Below are 26,449 nucleotides of genomic sequence, written 5' to 3' on the forward strand. Positions count from 1 at the left end.
GCACCAGGCATACTTGCTGCATCAGTGTCCACTGAGTGGCAGTAATCATGGGGACTTGCTGGTTGCTGGGGACACTTAGGTCTAGCATGTAGGCCCTAAGAGCCAGCCTGTGCTGACACAGCCGCTCCAACATGGCCAGAGTCGAATTCCAGCGAACTGGCATGTCGATGATCATCCGGTGTTGTGGCCTTCCATACTGCTGCTGTAAGGTGGACAAGAGTGCAGAGGCAGTGGCTGACAGGCGGAAAAAGCGTACCACCGCCCGGGCATCCTGCAGCAGCTCGCTCATCCCCTGGTAGGTGCGCAAGAAGCGCTGCACCACAAGATTGAGCACGTGGGCCAAGCAGGGGATGTGCTGGAGGTTTCCCTGCTGCACTGCTGCCACCAGGTTGGCCCCGTTATCGGCTGCCACATACCCCACTTCCAGGCCTCTGGGGGTCAGCCACCTCTGCTCCTGCTTCCTGAGGGCGGCCAGGACGTTGGTGGCTGTAAGCCTCTCCTTCCCCAGGGTCACCAATTTTAAAAGGGCTTGGCAGTGCCGAGGCTTGGCGCTGCTGCTGCCGAGGCGGGCTTGCTTTCCGGGTGCTGAGGGAGTGTCGTGACAGGACCCTTCTGCATCCCCCCTGATCCCGCGTGGTGGCACCACTAGCTGGGCTGATGCGCTCTTGTCCTCCCTCCCTTCCATCAGTGTCACCCAGTGGGCCGTAAAGGACAGGTAGCGACCTGTCCCAAATCTGCTACTCCACGAGTCCATGGTCACGTGGACCCGCTTGCCCACAGAGTAGTCCAGGGAACGGGCCACGTTTTCCACCGCAAACTTGTGGAGTGCTGGGATCGCGCTCCTGCTGAAATAGTGGCGACTGGGGACTTGCCACTCGGGGATGCCAAATTGGAGCAGCGTCCGCATGGCGCTCCCCTCCTGCACCAGGGAGTAGGGAAGCAGCTGTGATGCCATGGCCCGGGCCAGCAAGCCATTTAGTTTGCGGATCCGCCTGTGGCTTGGAGGCAGAGGCTTGGTCAGACCCTGAAAGGTGTCGCTCAGCAGGGTCTGATGACGCTGGGATGCAGGGGAGACAGAGGAGAGAGACGAACACTGGCTGCCAGCCTCAATGTCTGTGTCCTGAGCAGCCGAGGTGGAAGAGCGCTTGCGTGCTACTACTGCTGCTGCTGTGGGGGATTCACTACCCTGAGGGAGGGAGGATGCTGCTGCGCTGGTGGGCCTTCTGCTCTCAGGAACCCCTGCCAGCAGTGCCTGCTTCCTCTTAAAGTCCGCATACTCGCGGCAGTGGCGGCTTCTCAGGTGGCCCTGGAGGGATGAGGTACCCATCTTGCTCAGACTTTTCCCAAGGCTCAATCTTTTGCTGCATAACCTGCACACCGCATACCTTTTGTCATCAGTACATTCCTCAAAGCAATCCCACACTGGTGACTTTAATTTACTGCGGCCCCCACTAGCAGAGGGTGCAGCGGAGCAATGTGTGGTAGTAGTTGCCGGGGGTTGCATGGTGGTGGTGCCGGCTGAAGCAGTGTCCTGTCTACTTCCTCCACGCCCACTGCTGCCGATGCCCCTGCCCCTGCCTGACATATGGCGATATCCTTGCCTAGGCCGAGGTGACTCGTCATCCTGCTCTGACCATTCTTCCACGGACTCAGCAGGCTGCACATAGTTAGGGTCCACAACGTCATCATCAGCATCATCATCATAATCCAGCTCTTCCTCTGACTCCCCCGCCTCCTCTTCTGTCCCTACATCCCCAGACACAGACCCCTCTTCTTCATCACCAGAACTCAACAACGCTTGTGATTGTGGCCCGATCTCAATCTCTGCCACATCAGTCCCCAGTAAGTCCTGTGCTTCTTGCATCAGCAGGTTCCCAGATGCCGGACTGAGGGACAGAACGCTGTCATCCTGGGAGGGCTGCTGACCAGTGGGTGCTGGGGTGGATGTCACAACAAGCGTGGGATGTTGGCTGCTGCTGCTACTGCTTGGAGTGGTGCTCACAGTAGAGGTCTGGGAGGAAGTCATGATGTCCATGAGTACGTCAGGTTCCATTTGCTCAACCACCACACGGGGACCAGAAACTGTAAAATATTTGGACAATGGCGTCCGCTGACTCGGCCCAGGCTTTGCTGCCCCCTTTTCTGCTGCATCACGACCACGTACAGCTGGGCGTCCTCTCCCTGGACGTGGAGCAGTCCCAGAAGTGGCTGAGGCAATTGAACTCCCTTTCCTCTCACCCCGCGATACCCTGCCAGACATGTTGCTAGTAATGAATCACTGGATGCAGTGGGCACAGTACAAGGTCACTGAAGGATGCAGTGGGCACAGCACAAGGTCACTGAAGGATGCAGTAGCCACAGTACAAGGTAACTGAAGGATGCAGTGGGCACAGCAGTGGGCACTGGATATACAACTAGGTCACTGAAGGATGCAGTGGCCACAGTACAAGGTCACTGAAGGATGCAGTGGGCACAGCAGTGGGCACTGGATATACAACTAGGTCACTGAAGGATGCAGTGGGCACAGTACAAGGTCACTGAAGGATGCAGTGGGCACAGTACAAGGTCACTGAAGGATGCAGTGGCCACAGTACAAGGTCACTGAAGAATGCAGTGGGAACAGCAGTGGGCACTGGATATACAACTAGGTCACTGAAGGATGCAGTGGCCACAGTACAAGGTCACTGAAGGATGCAGTGGGCACAGCAGTGGGCACTGGATATACAACTAGGTCACTGAAGGATGCAGTGGCCACAGTACAAGGTCACTGAAGGATGCAGTGGGCACAGCAGTGGGCACTGGATATACAACTAGGTCACTGAAGGATGCAGTGGGCACACAAGGATGTCACACTGTGTAATGAGATGCTCATATGCCAGCGAGCGAGCGAGCAGTGGGCACTGGGCACGGCACAAGGTCACTGACAGAATGAATGAACAGCGCTGGCAGAGAGTGGCGGCGCTGGCGGTGTGACTGGCTGCCTGCAAATAGTACAAGTGTATAACTGTCACTGGAATATACAAGTGAACACTGCAGCTGCACTAACCTGCCTGCCTGCACTCTACACACAGATAATCCCCACTCCCACTACACTGCAGCACTGAACCTGCCTGCACAGCACTACACACAGTTAAATAATCACTAGACTCCCACACTCCCACTACACTACACTGACTACAACTAACTACAGCAATCACCAGAGGCGGGACAAGGTCCTCCAGCACCCAAGGCTGAGACACCAAAGTGCGCCCCTCCATCCCTGCCACCCGAGCCATCAAACGCTGATTGCTATTAGACTAAGAGGTGCCACAGGGCCCACAACCTCCCCAACACCTTAATATCTAGTTATCTGGCTTGCAGTCACTGTCATGTGTCCCCTTTTCTTATTTCTTTCTGCTTCAAACACAATTAGGAATGACAGCTGAATGAATTCTGCGCCCCCTCCTACACTGCGCCCTGAGGCTGGAGCCTCTCCAGCCTATGCCTCGGCCCGGCCCTGGCAATCACTCACTGACTAGCTAACTGTGTACAGTATAAGAGCAGTGTTAGCAAAAAAAACGCTTTGTTTTTAACACAATAAATGCACTTGCTCAAACAACAATGGCCTGGAGATAATCCTCTCAGCACCACAGTCTAGTAGCAAGGACAGAGCTTTTCCATCATGGCCGCCGCTTTATATTCAGGAGGGGAGGGCATAGCTCCCCTCCTGTGATTGGTTGCTAGGGCCTGGCTGGGGCACTCTGATTGGCCTGCAATGTGTCACTTCCGGATAGTTTGACGCATTTCCGCAAACCACGACTTCAGCCCCGGGTTTCACGAGCGTGAATGCGGATTTCTGTCCGCATTCACGCGAAGCCGAAGTAGATTTTCGTGGTTGAAAATCTATTCACGGATTTTCGTGTCCGAGGCGGAATGCGTCAAAATGGTCGTGAATCCACGCGTAAGCGTGATCACGACCTGGCGGTGAGCACCACTGCCCTCCACACTCACTGTCAGACTCCTCACACGGCACAACAAGCTGCTTCTCCCCAATGGTGACCTTTTCAGTCACCTCGCCCGCTCTCCTCTCGCTTCTCCTACTCTGACTGCATGCTGTTAGTGTAAACACACAGTACAAACATGCCGCCCCTGTAATCTCTGCGCCTGATGCAAGTGTTTCACTTTGTTTCATGAGAGAACCGGCTCTGCTTATTTCCTAGAGATAGTCCATGCTGAGAGCCGCAACAGCACCCCTGCTGGAGCCAGGAAAGGTAAATATATCAAGGTGTGTCGAGCCTGGATCGCCGGAGACTTTGGGGGAGCCAGCACTGGATTGCCTGTAGCTACAGCGGAGGGGGAAGCCTCATTGGGACCCTGAAGCTTCCCCCTCCTGAGGTGAGTACCCCCCAGGGGAACTTTTTGTTACAGGTTCTCTTAACACATCCTGCAAATTTGGCGTTTCTAGCATGTAAGGGGGCTTTGCTATTAACCACTAAAGTCGGCGGGTTTTCAGGTTATAATCACGGCCGTGATCACAGCTAGGATTTGGACCACGATCACGGGAGCATTCGGAATCCGACCTCATGATGAGGAAAAACAGTTCATGATTACGGGTTACCCGTGATCACGAGGCCGTGGAGAGCAACACTGCTGTAGGGCTTTATACCTCGTCAATAAAATACATTTTATGGTGCCATTTTTCTGGTCCAGGAAACTAAAAATGGAGAAGACAGCTCCAGTGGGGCTCTGCTGTTCTTTTGCACTCTTATAATGAGCAGAGCAGCTGACAGCGTGCGCGGAATCACTGGTCCGAATTCTGTCATCTGCCATCAGACATTGACTTTAATGATGTTAGAGGCTCATTGACTGAAGCAACATGACACACGCTCTCTATGACACGTTATTAGCTTTGCATATTAGACGTAGCGGTGAGCTGAGTGGCTTCCTTGCGCTGCACTGCTCCCGCTGGGATATGTAATCTATGCCCGGAAGATATAACCGATATGCTTTTTTTTTTTTTCTTTCGTTGCAGGGAGAAGCAGGCTCACATGCCTTCAACTTGTTTCATCTTCTCAGAAAGAATTGCATCTTCTTCCAGTCCGCTGGGATTTGCGTCATCGAATCTGTGGAAACGGTTGTGACATTATCATCCCAACGTCTGCAAGGGCAGCTCCTTACACCTCCAGACTCACAAGAGGGAAAAAAACAGTTTTTGTTATATGAAAAATACCTGAAAAAATTCTGTTGTCACACCTGATCACTGTGTGTGAAATATCTCCAGATTGCTTGTTAAATGCAGTATTTGCCATTTGGAGCATACCGTAACTCTCACCTTTGACAAGTTGGAGTAGACAGTGGGGGAATGTTTGATGGCTTAGAGGAGAAAAGTTTTTAGAGAAAAACTCAAGTTCAATAGAGTTCAGTTGTTCTTATCAATCTGTATTTGGAAGAAGTAACTTGCTACTGCTAAAGATTTTACATACCAATAAAAGATCCCAAACTAGGTCAAAGGTGACCACAGGACTGACCAAAGACCCATCAATTAAAGTCCATCCCTTTTTTGCCTCCTGGTTCCTTATAAGAAATAAACGGGATCTACTTGCCTCAATACGCTTGGAACAACATTGTGAAGGTCTTTAGAGAACTTCCATGGTCCAGACATTCCTCAGAAGAGACATTCTATGGAGGGGACAACCTCCTGCTGACAAGCATCTGAAGGTCCTCTCATCTCCTCACTTCTAACCTGGCTATTCCCAGATTATTTTTCATCAGTGACAACAGAGTTACTGTCATCAATACGATGATGAATGAGATTCCCGATTTGGCATCGCCTTCCTCTCTTGGAGTTGTTACAGCCACCTGTGTGTCTAAGGTGGAACTCCGTGTTTGCTGCAAGAACCTTCTTGACAGAGACACACTCAACAAGTCTGACCCATGTGTCCTGCTACTCATGCAGTCTCAGGGCCAGTGGATGGAGGTAAGAGCATGACCTTTAAACTTCATTATGTAAAGTTTTTGATGTTAAAATGTAGGAAAGGTGCAGCAATTGCAAACTTCCAATTGGTTAGTTCAATTGTTATTTTTTAATCCAATCATTGATTTGTCTCTCATCAGGGCGTTGACTTTCTTCCAAGCAGAGCTATGCACGAGGTAATCTTGTAAATTTAGTCCAATTCAGAACTAACTGGAGAGTCCAAAAATGTATAAAACAAATAAAAACAGTTCAGAAACGAAGAAAGCAGTGCACTTACTTCCAATGAAATAGACCACCTTAAAAAGTCAACGTTTATTAGAACTCAGTTGAGTTCTAATAGACTTTGGCCTATAGTGGTGGTCTAGTTCATTGGAGTTAAGTCCAGTCCACTGCTTTCTTTATTTTTAAACTGTTTTTGTTTTTATATATTTTTGGTGCCTCCTGTTAGATTATTTTCAGTTACACTCTAAATGGTGGAAAGTTGGCTCTGAATATCTATTTGGCTTTCAATCCATCTCCTCTACATTCGTGTTTGGAATGCAACTACCCTTCAGGGTGCTATCTCAGAACAGAATGGCCACAGGCCCATAATACTAACTGGTCTTGTGGATGGTTGCCTTTCAGGGGCCCCATATCTGTGAGTATCTATTTATAAACTTTTTTTTACCTAAATTTCAGTACTTACAGTACCGTATATACTCGAATACAAGTCAACCTCGTGTATAAGCTGACTCCAATATTCAACCCTCTTGAAGGGGCTCTACAGGGAAAATTGTAAAATTCAAAATATGAGCAAAAAGTACATTTTTTTCCAGAAAAATGAGCCATAAATTACTTTTCTGCTATGTTGCTGTCACTTACAGTAGGTAGTAGAAATCTGACAGAAGCGACAGGTTTTGGACTAGTCCATCTCTTCATAGGGGATTTTCAGGGATTTATTTATTTTCAAAAGCACTTAGTGAATGGCAGTTGCTCTGTCCAACTGCCCAAAAACTCTGTAGCGAGCAGGGAAGCTGGCCAGCATCATTGTTTAATTCCTTTTTAGGGAATATCTTTCTGAAGAATAAAAGCCTTGCTGAGAATGCCCTATGAACAGATGGACTAGTCCAAAACCTGTCACTTGTGTCAGATTTCTGCTACATACTTTAAGCAACAGCAACATGGGAGAAAAGTAGGTTATGGCTCATTTTACTCTGGGAAAAAACATACTTCTTATTTGTTTATGTTTGCACATATTTTAAATTTTACAATTTTTCGCTATAGTGCCCCTTTAAGCTGGAATTTTTGATTGACTCAAGTATAAGCCTACCTAGCTAAGTTAATGGCTGCGCTTGGGGCCCAGGAGGGGTTAATGACTGCACTGCATACAGTATTGCAGCCATTAACTCCTCCTGTCCCTTAAGTGCAGCCAATACCTCCTGCAGGCTCCCAAGTGCTGCAGTTATTCACTTCCTTCCTGCAGCCCAGTATTTCCCCCCTGCCCCTTTCCTTGTTAATTGTTGTGGCCAGGACTTTCAGACCTGTGTTTTCTTAGCATTTCCTTTCCTCAGAGTATCACTTACCATTGGCTACATTGCTGCAAATGGGAATGTCACTGTTAGTACACACATAACTCAGTGTGCTCAGTGTTGTCCGTGACTCGTGTATAAGTCGACCCCTATACTTTTATGAAGTGAATCAGACCTAAATTTCTAGACTTATACTTGAGTATCTACAGTACAGTAATACACCAGAAGTGGCTCTCGGCTGTTTTTGAGATTCTTCAAGGACCACCTTTAGATGTATAACAATGTTATCACATGCTCATAAGAGCGTTAGGGTTATTCTTCTTAAAGAGGAACTTTTCTAGATATAACTTAAAGAGAAACTCCGACCAAAAATTGAACTTTATCTTAATCAGTAGCTGATACCCCCTTTTACATGAGAAATCTATTCCTTTTCACAAACAGACCATCAGGGGGCGCTGTATGACTGATATTGTGGTGAAACCCCTCCCACAAGAAAAGTTCGAACTTTTGGCAGTTTCCTGTCTGTGAATCTTGTTGCATTGTGGGAAATAGCTGTTTACAGCTGTTTCCAACTGCCGGAAACCATGCAGCAGCTACATCACCTGCCAACACTAAAATGTTCACTGGAGTTCCTCTTTAACAAATATAATTATTATTATTATTTTTTGCAATACTCAAATTGTTTAGTCAATATTTGCTCATCCTGATTTACATTTTTAAATGTAGAGGTGCCACCATGTTTACTGCTGGGAATGTATGTCTCTGTGGGATATCTGTTTTTTTTCCTCATGTGTTTAATGAGCACCGAGCAGTAACGTCAGTTGGTCTCCCAGAGTGCTCTGGGACAAAAGCTTGCTTGACATTATTTCCTGTGCTAAGCATCAGTGGAAGGGCGAGGTTACATGCCAGTATACAACAATATATACTGTAGATATAAAAAGCGTTTCTGAAGCTGAAACCGGGATAATTAACGTAAAAATAGGTATCCTGAATAATTATATTTTATTATGTTCTGCAATGAATCATTATAGGTGCTCTTTAGGTCTGGTCACTCTTCTTCACCACAGATTAAAGGGAACCTGAGGTGAGAGGGAAATGGAAGCTGCCATATTTATTTCATTTTAAACAATACCAGTTGCCTGGCAGTCCTTCATGATCCTGTGTCTGTAATACTTTTAGCCATAGACCCTGAACAAGCATGCAGCAGATCAGGTACTCTGACTCACCTGACTCAGGTTGTACTAGATTATCCATATCGTTGTTCCAAGATTTTGACTCAGACACTACTTATACCAGAAGATCAACAGGGCTGCCAGGCAACTGGCATTGTTTACAAGGAAATAAATATGGCAGCCTCCATATCCCTCTCACCTCGGTTTCCCTTTAAGTCTGCCCCACCAGAAACCTCTGAAGTTCATTATTAGTTGTTGTAGACCTCAGGTCCAGCACATGGTGGCCACATTCTTCTCTGGAGGTTCTCTTTGCTTACCTGAAATGTGTCATCTGTAGCAGGAAAGGAGTCTGCCTGTGTCCTTGCGTCCGTCTGGTTATGTCTACCCAAGTCCAAATCCACTGAAAACTCATGTTTCAAATAACCAAATAGAACATCTGATGAGAGGTCACCTTCAAAGAAAATCACATGACAACACAATTTTACTTTCAGAATGATAATTGTTTTTATTGGTCAAGTAAGAACACATCTAAAGGAAACTTGACTGAGACTGAAAAAATGAAAGCATTTATACGTACCTGGGGCTTCCTTCAGGCTGTGGGCTTCCTTGCAGTCCTTCCGGGTTGCTACTATCCTCTGCTGGCCATCCCGTTAAATCCTCCTCTCGCCCTTAGTCAGGCATGCCCAGCAACGCATTTTCGCCTCTATAGTGCTTCCTCTGCCAGGTGCGCTCTGCAACTCTGCAGTAGCACTCTCCCAGAATGCATGGGAGGACGGTGAGGGAACTGCAGAAAGAAGACAGACAGTATAACAGCGGTTAGGCTGCATGTGAGTTCCTTGTATACTGCTCTGTGGTGTGCTGCCTTGTATTCCAGCAGTTGCAGCAGTATTGTTATTGCTGGAGAGATTTGTGCAGTTCTTCATTTTATTGGACATTTCTGTGACCTGGAAGTTTTTGTTGTGACAGATCTTTATCTCACACTGAAATAAAGATCTGGACAGTGCAGTGGGTGGGATGAGGGTCAGGGCAATCTTGTTGACACCCTGTTAGCAGCTGAAGTCCTGCAAGGAGGGTTGGTTGCACCCAATGGCCCTTACGTCTGATCAAGTGGTGCTTCACCTTCACCCAGAGGCCCAAGAATGATTTTGGACCCCATTGCAAGACTTTAATGGCTCCCCCAGGACACTTCACGTACCACCCCCACCACGCTTACCTACAAATAACCTTGTAGGGTCATGCCTTGCCTTACTTTAATCAATAACCCAAAATAGCAGCCTACAATAACCTTGATGGTGATCCTAAAATTTACTCTGAATGAACTCTGATGCTAATATGAACCCATATCGCCCAACAATTGAAATTGGGAAAGCCGTGGCAAACTAGGCCGGAAAGATTACCTGGGTACACTGCTGGGAAATTGGGTGTGGCCAAATGGGTATAGATTAATGGTGTGTGCCCAGGGGCACCGCTAGGGCTCGACATCTAACCACCAAAGAAGAAGTTAATGTGCAGTGTGATATAGCAAAAAGTGGGCTCAGCCAAACACTGGACATAGCATGATCCTTGGTTACATATATGCTGCTGGAACTGTACTAATGTGGTACACCACTCTTACCCATGCTTAAAGGGAACCTGAGAACCAATGCAGGGCTAAATTGCGAACGATCTAGGAAACGGTCAGCCTGGAGGACAAAAATCAGAGGGAAAAAAATATATATTAAACCTGGTGCATCCATGGTGAAGGGGCATCTTGTGGATTATGCCCCCTCTGTACCATATGCCCTCTTGTACCTCTTGTGTCTCCTCTGTCCCTTTTGTATTCTCCTGCGTCCCCATGTGTCCGCCTCTGTCTTCGTGTCCTCCTCTACGCCTCTTCGTGCCCCCCTTGTGTCTTCCTTTATGTCCCTTTGTGTCTCCCTGTATCCTCCGTTTGTCCCCGTGTCCTCCTCTGCATGGGCACAGTACAGGGAGTCCCCGACAGTGGGGCAGGTTGGAGGTTAGTATTGGCAGGCGTTCACAAGTCAGGAACTCCCTGCATTTGGACTATAAGATGCAGTGACTTTTTTACCCACTTTTGGATACTTTTTTTATAGTCCAGAAAATACAGTATATACATACATATACACAGGGGCGAAGTGAGTCTTATAGTCCAAAAAATACAGTATATACACACACATATACACAGGGGTGTAGCTTGAGGGGGCGGGGTACGACATGTGCCCCCGGGCGCTGGGTCCCTAGGGGTGCCCAGCCGTTAAGTAGCCCCCCCACCCGACTCAGCGCAGTGGAGGGGGAGCAGTAGGCACAGCGGTGGGGAAAAAACAAAACCCCAAAAGACATAATTTTCTAAGCAAGCACATCATGCTAATATGCTCTTTCAAATCAGGTGCAGACATTTCCAATAACGAGCATATGCCAATGTCATGGAGAGGCAGATATTATCAACAACAAGCAATATCAGTGGCATGCACACAATACCAACGGCAATCAGATATTACACAAACAGCACCAACAAAAGGCAGATATTACTGGCACCATAACAATAATAAAGACAGACAGATCTCAATAACGGGCAGATATTAATAAAATGAATCTAAGTCGTTTCCCTTGCTCTGCTCTTAATTGAAACTCCCCTGGGCTGATCTGGTTATTTGATCAAGACTAATCAGATTTGGAAGGCTAATGACTGATACCTGTCAGCTGGACTGATCAACCAGCTCTCAGGTTTTAAATCAATAATCTCCAAATGTGATTAGCCCTCTGCACGTTTCTGTCCACAGAAAGCCAGATCTCAGGTTTAACCCTAACTACCCTCTTTCCCTGTAAATAAGACCTTTTTCACACAAACAAATTTGGAAGCAGACTATTGATTTCAGTAGACTAAGATTCCAGATCTGTATTTGTGTATGAGATCAGATACAAGCAACCCTAGTGGAAACGGGGTCTATATGAAAAGGGCGCCGGTAAAAAAGGGCGCCTGGTGGAGCCCATATATACCAACTTCGGCTACAAAAAGGGCGCCTGGTGTAGCCCATATAAACTTCGGCTACAAAAAGAGCGCCTGGTGTAGCCCATATAAACTTCGGCTACAAAAAGGGCGCCTGGTGTAGCCCATATAAAAACTTCGGCTACAAAAAAGGCGCCTGGTGTAGCCCTTATAAAAACTTCGGCTACAAAAAAGGCGCCTGGTGTAGCCCTTATAAAAACTTCGGCTACAAAAAAGGCGCCTGGTGTAGCCCTTATAAAAACTTCGGCTACAAAAAAGGCGCCTGGTGTAGCCCTTATAAAAACTTCGGCTACAAAAAAACTCCGGGATGTGTAAATTACTATTCCCCCTCCAGGCCGCCATGGATAGTGGGGGAGTGAAATAATTCGGCTTCCAGCACTTGTAGCCCATATAAAAATATAAGCTACAAAAAAATGCAATAATATGGGCTACAAAGGGGCGCCCTACTGTAACCGAAAACCTTGTAGCCGAAAAAATATGGGCTACAAAGGGGCGCCCTACTGTAGCCGAAAACCTTGTAGCCGAAAAAATATGGGCTACAAAGGGGAGCCCGCTTGTAGCGAAAACCTTGTAGCTGAAAAAATATGGGCTACAAAGGGGAGCCCGCTTGTAGCGAAAACCTTGTAGCCGAAAAAATATGGGCTACAAGGGGGAGCCCGCTTGTAGCGAAAACCTTGTATCCGAAAAGAAATGGGCTACAAAGGGGAGCCCGCTTGTAGCCTATATCAAAACTTGGGCACCCTTTTCTACACCTTGTAGCCCATATTTCCAGAAATAACATTGATGTCTATGGTGGCGCCCTTTTCATACAGGCAACTCGGGCGCCCTTTTCAACCGATACCTGGAAACGTGCCCTAAAAATAAAAAAAGGAGCATGAGTGGATGGGGAGAGTGTAAAGACTGACTGGTGGGGCTGGATGGTGGGGGAAGGAGCTGGGTGGACTCTAGGTTTAGGGGAGTGACCAGGAATTACTAGGGTACTTGGTTAATGGAAAGTGAAGGAAGGCTGGCTGAGGATATGGGGTGCTGGATGGTACAGCAAAAGGACTGACAGAGGGGCTGGATGAGGGTGATGAGTAGACAGAAAGTGAGCCTGGGTGAGGAAGTTGTGAGGGTAGGTTGAAAGTCAGGCTGAGGGGGCTGAATTGGGAGAAAATTTGATAGGCTGAGGGTGCTGGATGGTGAGAAGGTCAGGCTGACTTAGGGGGCTGCATGGGTTGGGTCCCAAGAAAGTTAGGCTGGCTGAATGTGCTCTGGTCAGGGGGAAGAAATTTAGACTGATGGTGCTAGGTGGATGGGTAGGAAACCTGGTTGAGGGAAGTATGTAGGAGAGGAGAATGACTGGGTAAGGGTGCTTGGTTGGAATAATGGGAGGCTAGCTGAGGATCCTGGGTGGATGAGGAGGAAGTAGGGCTAGCTGAGGATTCTGGGAGGACGAGGAGAAGGTAAGGCTGGCCGAGGATCCCGGGAGGATTAGGAGGAGTTAAGGCTGGTGGGGATCCTGGAGCGATGAGGAAAAGTTAAGGCTGGCTCAGGATCCTCGGTGGATGAGGACTAGGTTAGGCTGTCTGAGGATCCTGATGGAATGAGGAGAAGGTAAGGCTGGTGGAGGATCCTGGGAGGACGAGGAGAAGGTAAGGCTGGCCAAGGAACCTGATAGGATGAGGAGAAGGAAAGGCTGGCTGAGGATACTGGTAGGATGAGTAGAAGGTAAGACTGGCTGAGGATCCTCGTAGGATGAGTAGAAGGTAAGACTGGCTGAGGATCCTGGTAGGATGAGTAGACGGTAAGACTGGCTGAGGATCCTAATAGGATGAGGAGAAGGAAAGGCTGGCTCAGGATTCTGGTAGGATGTAGAGAAGGTAAGACTGGCAGAGGATCCTAATAGGATGAGAAGGAGAGGCTGGCTGGTGATCCTGATAAGATGTGGAGAAGGAAAGACTGGCTGAGGATCCTGATAGGATGAGGAGAAGGAAAGGCTGGCCGAGGATCCTGGTAGGATGAGTAGAAGGTAAGACTGGCCGAGGATCCTGGTAGGATGAGGAGAAGGAAAGGCTGGCCGAGGATCCTGGTAGGATGAGTAGAAGGTAAGGTTGGCCGAGGATCCTGATAGGATGAGGAGAAGGAGAGGCTGGCCGAGGATCCTGGTAGGATGAGTAGAAGGTAAGACTGGCTGAGGATCCTAATAGGATGAGGAGAAGGAAAGGCTGGCTCAGGATTCTGGTAGGATGAAGAGAAGTTAAGACTGGCTGAGGATCCTGATAGGATGAGAAGGAGAGGCTGGCTGGTGATCCTGATAAGATGTGGAGAAGGAAAGACTGGCTGAGGATCCTGATAGGATGAGGAGAAGGAAAGGCTGGCCGAGGATCCTGGTAGGATGAGTAGAAGGTAAGACTGGCCGAGGATCCTGGTAGGATGAGGAGAAGGAAAGGCTGGCCGAGGATCCTGGTAGGATGAGTAGAAGGTAAGGTTGGCCGAGGATCCTGATAGGATGAGGAGAAGGAGAGGCTGGCCGAGGATCCTGGTAGGATGAGTAGAAGGAAAGGCTGGCCGAGGATCCTGGTAGGATGAGTAGAAGGTAAGGCTCTCCGAGGATCCTCGGTGGGTGAGGAATTGAGAAGTTGAAGTTAGCTGTGTGAGCTTGGTGGGATGGAGGCTGCTTGCCTGGGCTGAAACTAGAAAACAAGGATTGGCAGCTCAGGCCACACAGGGTTGCTCACGGAGCTGGTAGGAGGATAGGTGGACTTCTCACTCCTAGGCCAGGCATGGGCAAACTCAGCCCTTCAGCTGTTACAGAACTACAAGTCCCACAATGCATTTGCCTTTATGAGTCATGACTGTGGCTGTCAGACTCCTGCAATGCATTGTGGTACTTGTAGTTCCTTAACAGCTGGAGGGACAAGTTTGCCAATGCCTGTTCTAGGCGGTAAATATGCCCATGTATGGCCGACCTCACATTTTCCTCTGTAAGGATGAATTATGATCCTCATTACCCTGGCTGGATGCTGTGTACCGCCTGAGCCTGATTGCACATGTGCTGGAAATGTGATTTCTCGTTGCGTTTAACTCTGTTACTTATGTGTGCTGGCAAGCCTGAGCTTCCCTCGATGAAGTAATGAAGGTAATTAGCGCCCGGACAGAAGACTGGAACGTTCTGGAGCTGACATAGCCCTACATAACGTCTCTTCCCCCGTCGCTGAGAAGCCATTCTGTTCCTGACAACGCCGTCTTCCCAGCGTCCCGAGCAGACTGATCATCACTGCCTGGCTAATGTTCCACAACTAATCAGATGAATATAAACACTGTCCCTTTTCATGTTCCGGAGTGCTGACTTAGATATGTATCAGCATCTGCAGCTGCTCACCCAATACTCAGGCTGATAACACATTTCTCAGTTAGTTCTGTAGACTCAGATGGGGCGGCGAGTCTCTTTCACGCTGCCTGGATGTAGTTGCATAGATTTGAGACCACTGCCCACTAGTCCATCAAAATGCGAGGAACCGGACATAGGCTGCAATTCAGTTTATTTTTCTTCTGAGTTTTCTCCCAGGAGACGATTTTTCATGTTATCTACAAAATAGCTTTTCAACCTCTAACAACTGAAAGCTGATAGGCGGCGGCTGGTCGTTTGTGGTTTTGCATGGAAATGGCCGCTCGAACCTTTCCATGCTAGTTCACGGAGGGTGTCTCCGTGAACAGTGTGCGAGCCGCCGATCGCGGCTCGCACGCGTAATGTAAACGCGGGGAAAAAATCCAAGCTGTTTACATCAATACGGCGCTGCTGCGCAGCAGCGCCGTAAAGGAGATCGGCAATCCCCGGCCTCTGATTGGCCGGGGATCGCCGTCATTTGATAGGCTGAAGCCTATCCTACATGGCGCAGGACGGATATCCGTCCTGCGCAGCCTAATGAGGAAGAGGGAGGTAAGGGGAAGGAGGGAGCGCGGAAACAGCTGCGGACGGGGGCTTTGAAGAGCCCCCCCCCCCCCCTGCTCGGCCACACGGAGCGGCGGCGATCAGACCCCCCCAGCAGGTCATCCCCCTAGTGGGAAAAAAAGGGGGGGGGGAGTCTGATCGCCCTGCCGTGCACACGATCTGCGCTGCGGGCTGGAGAGCCCACGCAGCGCAGATCTTAAGTTACAGCCCTGGTCCTTAAGACACTGAAGCGGGAAAAAAAATTATGATATGATTTTTATGTGTAGTACAGCTAAAACAAAACAAAACATTAGAACCAGACAAGAGACAAGAGACATACTGTAAGTCCAATACAGGAAGAGTTAGGAAACTGCAGTTGTTATCTAAACAAAAGAGCCATTGAGCTCCAAGAAGTCGCAGAGAGCTCTGTCTTCTGAAGCTTGTTATCTCAACTGTCAGTCCCTGCAGAGGACAGTTCAAAAGTTGACTGGCCTGCTCTGTACAATCATTTAGAATGCTGAGTAGTGTGTATGCTGAGTAGTGTGTAAACTGCAAATATTAGAGACTGATGCAATGTTGTAAAAAACACTATATATCTGAAAATAAAAATATGAGAATATTTTCTTTGCTGCTAATGATCTAGTAATTATCCGTACTACACAACCAATTCATTATATCATAATTTTTTTTTCGCTTCAGGTATGTATACATACCTGGGGCTTCCTCCAGCCTTCTCCCGCCCGATTGCTCCCTCGTTGTCCTTAGTCGCCGCCTGGTTTATCCGCTAGGCTCTGGTAAGTCATCCAGTCGGGGCCAGTCAGCGCAGGCGCAGTCCGGCTGCGTGCGCTCCCCGTTGCGCTCCCATGGTGGGGAGCGACTGCGCAATATGTCTACTGTCAGAGATATCTGGAGCCCCAATTTCCATGGACACCTTTTATCTAACTCCTGCTTAAGAATTACTGGTACCTAAAATGCAGATTCTAAATGAATATAGATATTGTGCTACTGATTCAGCTAATATTGCTGCCAGGAAAGGTGCGCCTTATAATTGTTATGTACAGTGTGCTGTTTGGAGGGGCAATGTAAAACTTGCACTGGGGCCCACAGTACACCACTGTGAGGCTGGGGTCACATATGACATAGCGTGAAAAAGTACGTTTTAGGATATTGGGTTTGTGATTTGCTATTGCGTCTTTACCGCGTTTTTGGTGCGTTTTGCGTTTTTTTAATGCAGATGCGTTTTTCATGCATTTTGTTTGTGTTTTAATGCGTTTGCGGTTCACTAATGTAAAATACATATGCATTTTGTATGCATTTTTTTTTATTTATGCAAATCACTAGGAAGACAACAGGAAGCAGAAACCACATCAGAGAGCTTTACTTAAAATACTGATCCCAGTTTTGCCACTCAATCAGGACATCACCACCATCTGGCCTCACGATAGCTACATACGATACAATTCTCTGACAGATCGATCGACAGTCTGTTAGTTGGTAGTCCACAAAGTAGAATGTTACAATAGTCCAGAAGAGATACTATAAGGCGTGTACTAACATTTTAGTTGTGTCCTGGCAATATGTTAGGCTTTCTTCACATCTAAAATCAAAATCGCTGATGTCGGTGATTTTCGATTTTTTGAGTGATTATCCCCCCCCCCCCCCCCCTCCCGGCGCTCCACTGCGCACTTTGTTTTTTTGTAAAGCGCTTTTCAAAGCACTTTATCAGAGCAATTTGTTTTTTCACTTCCTGGCGAAAGTCAAGTGAACTCTTTGACCCGGAAAATTATAAAAATGTATTTATTCTTAAAAGCGCCTGGGAGATCACTATACAAAGCGTTTTTTTCAAGCATTTTGCGATTTCCCTATACCTTCCATTATAGGGAAATCGCCCCAAAAATGCAGCGCTTTGCTGATCGGAAACGAACTGCTCAGAACCGCTCAGATGTGAACTCTCTCATAAGGAATAATTGCACAAGAGCTTTTAGGGCGATTTTGAAAATCGCCGGCGCTTTAAAAAAACGCAAAACGCCCCTAGTGTAAACAAGCCCTAACTGTGTGTTGTGACGCATGCGCTGCTGCAAGGGTTGGCTTGTGAAATCTGTTGCCATGAGCTGCATTGCGCATCGTAATAGACGTAGTGTGAACTTTTCAACAGACCTTTAATACACATTCTGACCATTAAAAACTACTGTGGTTGACAAGAAAGTGCAAACCTAAAGCAGAAGGTTATGTAACAATAAAGAGTGGATGAAATATGTTTAACACATAATAATGGGATGGAATGGACTTCTCACAATGATTTTATTTCACATGTTTCCATTAGAAGCACTTTTATTTTGTGTACAGATGGAATTTCTATGAGGAATTGTCTGACTAATGTGGCCATGAAAGTCGAGTGAAAAAACGCTCCCATATTCTCCTTTGATTCCGCGGCTAAAAGCTCTGCTTGTGAGTCAGGCGGGATGGTGGCCTTGGAATCGTAACACAGCGGATGACGCACAGGAAACAAATATTTGTAGTGCCTTGTAATAATGGCCGCCATCGCCAAATTCTGCTAGGTGAACAATTTTCACTCAGGCCGGCCTCGTTCACATCTAAAATCAAGCATTTTGCGATTTTCTGCTGCGGTTTTTTTCCTCCCGGCGATTGCCTGCGCGCTGCGTTTGGGATTGATAGGGAGCAGTTTGGATACAAATAATAATGAGGACAGCCGACATTGCTAATGAATGGCAAAGGGCTCCTGGCTGCTATTTCAATCACCGCCGCAGTGCGCAGCCGCCGTTTTCGTCGCTCCCCGCCGATCTCGACGCTGAATGCTGACGTCTCTCGCCGCAGCTCACTTGCTTTGCCTGTCTCTATGACGACAGAGCCATGTGAGCCAATCAGGAGTCTATTTCATTGGCTCCTGGGCGTGTCTATCAATGAAAGCTGCTCCCATTGGCTTACATTGATAGACACGGTCAGGAACCAATGAAAGCGACTCCTGACCGGCTCACATGACTCTGTCGTCATAGACACGGCAGAGTGTCTTAGGATCCCGGCGTGCGGCGGTGAGGGCGGTTGCGGCGGGTATATGCGGCGATCCGTCGTTATTGTACCAGCGGTCCTTGGCCAATTTGTTTTTGAGAAACTCGATTTTAAAAATGCAAAGGAAAAATGTTTTTAAAACTTCCTTATGACTTAAAAAAAATCCTTTGCATTAACAACTACAAGGTCTTTTTGATTTTTTTTTTTTTTTAATATTTTGCCTTGTTCCCACCCTTCTTCTTAACATACGTAGCAATTTTGGTGACGATAGCATGTATGGGAGCTTAAAGGATACCCGAAGTAACATGTGACATGATGAGATAGACATGTGTATGTACAGTGCCTAGCACACAAATAACTATGCTGTGTACCTTTTTTTCTTTCTCTGTCTGAAAGAGTTAAATATCAGACATGCAAGTGGCTGACTCAGTCCTGACTCAGACAGGAAGTGAATACATCGTGACCCTCACTGATAAAAAAAATTCCAACTATAAAACACTTTCCTAGCAGAAAATGGCTTCTGAGAGCAGGAAAGTGATAAAAAGGGTCAATAGTTCATAGATTTTAGCTCTGACATACTTCAATGAATGTGTCATTGAGCAAAAACAATAAAACAGTTAAAACTTAAAAAGTAGATTTAAATATAAAATAAAACTGTGGAATATCTTAAAAAGTCATTTTTAGGAGAAGGAAGATAAATACAATTGTTTATTTTTGCTTTTTTGTCCTTTAAGTTGGTACAAAAGTATGCGAAAATTATGCAAAGTTACGAATGGATTACACATGGCCTGCGCAGTAGAGCAGGACTGGGATCAGCTATTTCCGCCTGATCCCGAGTCGAGAGTCATTATTGCACTGGAGTCGGGAAGGTAAATATTTACATCCCCGCTGTTCGGAGGGGCCCGGTGAGACCAGCGTGGGATGGGGAAGGATGGGGGAAGCCTTGATAGGATCCAGAGGCTTCCCGCTCCCGAGATAAGTACCCCCCAGAGTTTTTTTATGTATTACGTTTTCTTTAAAATTATTTATACAAAATGTATGATCGGTTATTTGAAAAAAGGATTCCATTTTTTGCCAGAATGGTTTAATAATTTGGCATGTTTTCCATATGTGTGTATATAAGATATATCAGATTTTTTGGCATCTCCAGCATATATTGTAATTAGTGTTCCCTATTGTCTTGTTAATTATCCAATACCATCTGTTGATTAATTTGATTTGCATATTTTGACAATTTTGACTTCTTATTTCCTGTATTTTTTTAAATTATGTTCCCCAGTAATCTTTGCTTGCTTTTCCCTCCAGGTCTTTTCCCCAGTGCTTTATTAGTTGAGTGTAATGGTTTCAAGTTTTGTATAATAGCACCAAGTTTGGATAGTATTTTAGATGGTTAATTTTTTTTAACATCTTTCATAAATGTACAGCTTTATTGTTTCTAATATACCTTGTGTCCGCAGTTTTTGAAGGAAAATATTAGTCCTTGTTCACATTATAAATCGCTAGCGCAAGCTTCTTTTGAGAGCGCTTTTGAAAACGATTGTCCCTTTTGCTTTCAGATTGATTTGTACTTTGTTCTATGCTTTTCAAAGCGCTTTTGTCCACTGATTTTTTTTTTCTTCCTGACGACATTCAGGAAGTGAACTTTTTGACCTGGAACTGAATAAGTACAACGTATTTATTCTTGAAATCGCTGGGCAAATGGCTTTTCAAAGCACTTTTTCAAGCACTTTGCGATTTTCCCTATACTTTGTATTAAATTGCAAACGCTCAGGAAATGGTGAAGGAGCCGCCTTTGCGATTGGAAAGAATGCTCATTGCTCATGTGAGAACATTGAGGCAAATCGCTTCAAAAATGTCCCAAGTGCCGCTTTTCAAAGCGGATGGCAAACGAACCGCTCTGATATGAACTGTCTCATAGAGAATCATTGCACAAGCGCTTTCGGGCGATTTTGAAAATCAAATTAAAATTTTACATAAACGCCTATAATGTGAACAAGGCCTCAAAGAAACAGTTTTTCTGTAAATTCCACATTCCTATAGAGATTTTAGCCAGCAACACTAGAAAGCTTTTCAGAGGTCTCTCAGCACAGCCTGTGTGAAAAAAAAAGCTTTCTTTATAAGATGCTTGTAACAATTTGTGTCTGCATCGGGGGGAGGCAGAGCTGTACTTTGTAGCTTGGTCACACTTCTCCCGGGCTGTAAACTGTTTTCTTTACACTGCTGAGGCAGAGAGAGTGAGAGAGACAGGATTTGGCACACAGCTGCAGCTGATGATTATTTACACACTATTTGAAGGTATATTTCTGCTTTCTATCATTCTGAACTCATTTTACTCACAGTATTACTGCTAGTGAGGACTGTCTCTGTGTGCTGGATGTCCTGGACACAGTCCTCCATAGTAATGCCCACACTGACTTTTTTCTGTCATTTTTTTCTTCATACAAATGAAAAGGTGAAAAATGCCATTGTATTGGTATTTGCTAATAATTACTGGAAATATCTGTGGCATTTAGAATTTTACCTAATTTTGATAGTTGTCCTTTAACCTCTTAAGGACCACGGTCTTAACCCCTCCCCCCCCCCCCAGTGACCAGGCTATTTTTTACAATTAAGGCCACTGCAGCTTTAAGCCCTCGTTGCAGGGCTGCAGAACTCAGCACACAAGTGATTCCACCCCCCCCCCCTTTCTGCCCACCAACAGAGCTTTCTGTTGGTGGGCTGTAATCAATCCCAGGATGTTTATTTTTTTTTTAAAATAAAGATTTATTTATTTTGCGTCATTCAAACAGAGATGCGCGCGCATCGGCACGTGCGATCTCCTGCAAAACCCCGCCCCAGGACTTCCCGCCAATTGGCGTGGAGTGGTTCTGGGGCTGCTGCCGCGTTCATGCCAATTGGCGTGTAGCGGTCGGCAAAAGGTTAATTATATTCCAAGATATTTAAATGTGGTAGTTTTCCCATTAATTTAGCAGTGTTTTCTTTACATCCGATGCCCAGTATTAATGATTTATTTTCATTCATTTTAAAGTTTGAGATTGAAGTGAATAGTGTTAGTGTCTCTAGGATACCTATGATTGATTTAGAGGGGTTTGTTATTGTTATTAAGAGGTCAACTGCCTATGCTCGGACCTTCAGTTTGTGATCTTCTATTATTAGGCCATAAATATCATGGCTATTCTTCTGTGTTAACTGAATCAAGACTTTTATTGGTAAAGAGAAACTTCAGTGAAAATAATGTAATAAAAAAGTGCTTTATTTTTACAATAATTATGTATAGATGATTTAGTCAGTGTTTGCCCATTTTAAAATCTTTCCTCTCCCTGATTTACATTCTGACATTTATCACATGGTGACATTTTTACTGCTGGCAGGTGATGTCACTGGAAGGAGATGCTACTTGCTTTTTTGGCAGTTGGAAACAGCTGTTATTTCCCACAATGCAACAAGACTCCCACAGTGTGATGTCAGAACCATGGTCCTGACATCACACTGTGGGAGGGGTTTCACCACAATATCAGCCATACAGCGCCCCCTGATGATCCGTTTGAGAAAAGGAATAGATTTCTCATGTAAAAGGGGGTATCAGCTACTGATTGGGATGAAGTTCAGTTCTTGGTTACGGTTTCTCTTTAACCACTTGAGGACCCACCCTTTACCCCCCCTTAAGGACCAGCGTTATTTTTTGTGATCTGTGCTGGGTGGGCTCTGCAGCCCCCAGCACAGATCAGCAGGCACACAGAGCGATCAGATCGCCCCCCTTTTTTCCCCCCTATGGGGATGATGTGCAGGGGGGGTCTGATCGCTCCTCCTGTCTGGCATGTTGCGGGGGGGGGGCACCTCAAAGCCCCCCTCCGCAGCTAAATTCCCCCCTCCCTCTCCTATCTGCTCATCCCCGGTCATCGGGGCTGCACAGGACGCTATCCGTCCTGTGCAGCCAGTGACAGGCTGTCCCCTGTCACATGGCGGCGATCCCCGGCCGCTGATTGGCCGGGGATCGCCGATCTGCCTTACGGCGCTGCTGCAATGTAAACAAAGCGGGTTATTTCCGCTTGTGTTTACATTTAGCCTGCGAGCCGCCATCGGCGGCCCGCAGGCTATTCACGGAGCCCCCCGCCGTGAATTGACAGGAAGCAGCCGCTCGCGCGAGCGGCTGCTTCCTGATTAATCAGCCGGCAGCTGGCGACGCAATACTGCGTCGCTGGTCCTGCAGCTGCCACTTTGCCGACGCGCGGTATGAGTGCGCGGTCGGCAAGTGGTTAAGTTAAACAGTAGAGGTGATAATGGACAGGCCTGTTGTACCCCATTTTTGATGTTAAAGTTTCTTGATGCCAAACCATTAACATGAATACATGATTGTTGACTGCAATATAATTTTATAGATTTTCGTAATAAAATTGTTTCGCAAATCGTATTTACATTGTATATGAAACATGAAGTCCCAATCTAGACTGCCGAAGGCTGTTTCAGCGTCTATAGTGATAATCATGTCTTCTCTATTTTTAAATTTACAATGGTTGATAAACTTTATAGCAGCATAAATGTTGTCTTGTGTCTGTCTTGCTTTTTTGTTAGGATTTTTTAATATATTTTTTTAATACAGTATCTGAATTTATTAATGAAATTGGGGGGTAACTAGAGCACAGTAATGGATTTTTTAAATTTTATTTGCGTAAGTGTTTATCTGTGTTAGTTAAGGATGAAAAACTCTTGTAATCTTTGGTACAGTTTATCATAGTGCATTATTTAGGGACCAACTCTGAACGGAAATTAAAAAAAAAAAACTTGATTGTAAATCCGTCTTGCCATTTGCAAATGAATGTACAGTTTTGTATCTATGCTCCCCACTATTTGTTTTGTACTAGGTACAAGGGCTATGGAAGATGTTGCAGCTATATAAATAATAATAACAATAATAATAATAATAATAGAGTGTTTGTTACAACGTGCAGAGTGTGAGTTGCGGGATGCCCATTGTAGTTTGGGAGTTACGCAATGCGTATAGTGAACTTACCCTTAATGTGGTGGGTGATAGTGGGTGATGTACTGTATGCAGGGCAGGTCGCTTCTGTGATCTCACTTACTGTATCCTTCTGGTCAGGGCCGGATTTACCATAAGGCACTGTAGACAAAGACAAACACTTATATAGCGCTTTTCTCCTGGCGGACTCAAAGCGCCACAGCTGCAGCCACTAGGGCGCTCTCTATAGGCAGTAGCAGTGTCAGGGAGACTTGCCTAAGGTCTCCTGCTGAATAGGTGCTGGCTTACTGAGCAGGCAGAGCCGAGATTCGAACCCTGGTCTACCATGTCAGAGGCAGAGCCCTTAACCATTACACTATCCAACCACTGTAGGCGATGTCTACAGGTGCCATATGTGGCAGAGGTGGCTCCCCTCCCTTCTTAAATGTCCCCTCTCTCGGCAGAGCCACGGGACACTGTCACTCACCACCCGACTCCAGTCCGGCAGCTGCAGGCATGTAGTTAGGGGTGGAGATCTGAGGCTTAATCAGTGCCTCCTGTAAAAGTGAGAGTAGCCTTGTGGGAAGTGTGTGTATTGCATCCTCCTCCCTCTGTCCCTTCCCCACACCAGCTGCAGCGTAGATCAGCTGTGCACTCTGAACACACACACTGCCATTTGCCTCCTGCTCTTCTCATCTTGGTGGGGGATGGGCTTGAGGCACTGTAAGGTGGTGACTTAGTGGTGTGTAGCCCCCAATAATGTTTTGCATGGTAACTATGTCCATATACAGGATCTTCTCAAAAAATTAGCATTATTTGATAAAGTTCATTATTTTCTGTAATGTACTGATAAACATTAGACTTTCATATATTTTAGATTCATTACACACAACTGAAGTAGTTCAAGCCTTTTATTGTTTTAATATTGATGATTTTGGCATACAGCTCATGAAAACCCAAATTTCCTATCTCAAAAAATTAGCATATTTCATCCGACCAATAAAAGAAAAGTGTTTTTAAAACAAAAAAAGCCAACCTTCAAACAATTACGTTCAGTTATGCACTCAATACTTGGTCGGGAATCCTTTTGCAGAAATGACTGCTTCAATGCGGCGTGGCATGGAGGCAATCAGCCTGTGGCACTGCTCAGGAGTTATGGAGGCCCAGGATGCTTCGATAGCGGCCTTAAGCTCATCCAGAGTGTTGGGTCTTGCGTCTCTCAACTTTCTCTTCACAATACCCCACAGATTCTCTATGGGGTTCAGTGGCGGCTCCAGGAAATTTTTTTAGGGGGTGCTATGCAGGTGCTGGACCAATTTCCAGGGGAGCTGACGACCTGCGTCGCGCGAAGCGCGCTGCGCCAAAAATGGGCGTGGCTACAACCTGCGGCGCGCGAAGCGCGCCGCGGCGAAAAAATGGGCGTGGTCATGACTGGATGAGGGCGGGGCTAACTGTAATTTAAAGTGAACCCAGGGTGAGAGTGATATGGTGGCTGCCATATTTATTTCCTTTTAAACAATACTAGTTGCCTGGCAGCCCTGCTGATCTATTTGGCTGTAGTAGTGAACTGAATTACACCAGAAACAAGCCATGCAGCTAATCTTGTCAGTTCTGACAATATTGTCAGAAACCCCTGACCTGCTGCATGCTTGTTCAGGGTCTATGGTTGAAAGAATAAGAGGCAGAGGACCAGCACGGCAGCCAGGCAACTGGTATTGCTTAAAGGGAGATAAATATGGCAGCCTCAATATTATTCTCACCTCGGGTTCCCTTTAAAAGTGCAACGCAAAGACAGAGGGCCCAAGTTTTGGTGACCCTTTTCCCAGAAAATTCACATAATTGTGCAGGTTTTCTCAAGAAAATACACGTAATGTGAGCAGATTTTAACAAAAAACACGTCCAATGACCCCAATATGCACAATCGTTATCAGATATGACCCCAATATGCACAATCGTTATCAGATATGGCCCCAATATGCACAATCGTTATCAGATATGGCCCCAATATGCACAATCGTTATCAGATATGGCCCCAATATGCACAATCGTTATCAGATATGGCCCCAATATGCACAATCGTTATCAGATATGGCCCCAATATGCACAATCGTTATCAGATATGGCCCCAATATGCACAATCGTTATCAGATATGGCCCCAATATGCACAATCGTTATCAGATATGGCCCCAATATGCACAATCGTTATCAGATATGGCCCCAATATGCACAATCGTTATCAGATATGGCCCCAATATGCACAATCGTTATCAGATATGGCCCCAATATGCACAATCGTTATCAGATATGGCCCCAATATGCACAATCGTTATCAGATATGGCCCCAATATGCACAATCGTTATCAGATATGGCCCCAATATGCACAATCGTTATCAGATATGGCCCCAATATGCACAATCGTTATCAGATATGGTCCCAATATGCACAATCGGTAGCAGATATGGTCCCAATATGCACAATCGGTAGCAGATATGGTCCCAATATGCACAATCGGTAGCAGATATGGTCCCAATATGCACAATCGGTAGCAGATATGGTCCCAATATGCACAATCGGTAGCAGATATGGTCCCAATATGCACAATCGGTAGCAGATATGGTCCCAATATGCACAATCGGTGGCAGATATGGTCCCAATATGCACAATCGGTAGCAGATATGGTCCCAATATGCACAATCGGTGGCAGATATGGTCCCAATATGCACAATCGGTGGCAGATATGGTCCCAATATGCACAATCGGTAGCAGATATGGCCCCAATATGCACAATCGGTAGCAGATATGACCCCAATATGCACAATCCGTAGCAGAAATGACCCCAATATGCACAATCGGTAGCAGATATGACCCCAATATGCACAATCGGTAGCAGATATGACCCCAATATGCACA

General features: G+C 46.3%; 1 protein-coding gene across 1 annotated transcript in view; it reads left to right on the top strand.

Annotated features, from left to right (window-relative positions):
- The window catches only part of CPNE7 (copine 7), a 212,482-nt gene that overhangs the window by 80,567 nt on the left and 105,466 nt on the right, over positions 1 to 26,449 (top strand). The window contains exon 2 of the mRNA XM_068259959.1: positions 5,012 to 5,956. Within this exon, the coding sequence (XP_068116060.1) occupies positions 5,780 to 5,956 (177 nt within the window). The 5' untranslated portion in view covers positions 5,012 to 5,779. The remainder of the gene's footprint in view (positions 1 to 5,011; positions 5,957 to 26,449) is intronic.

Source organism: Hyperolius riggenbachi, chromosome 11, assembly GCF_040937935.1.
Source record: "Hyperolius riggenbachi isolate aHypRig1 chromosome 11, aHypRig1.pri, whole genome shotgun sequence".
NCBI lineage: Eukaryota > Metazoa > Chordata > Amphibia > Anura > Hyperoliidae > Hyperolius > Hyperolius riggenbachi.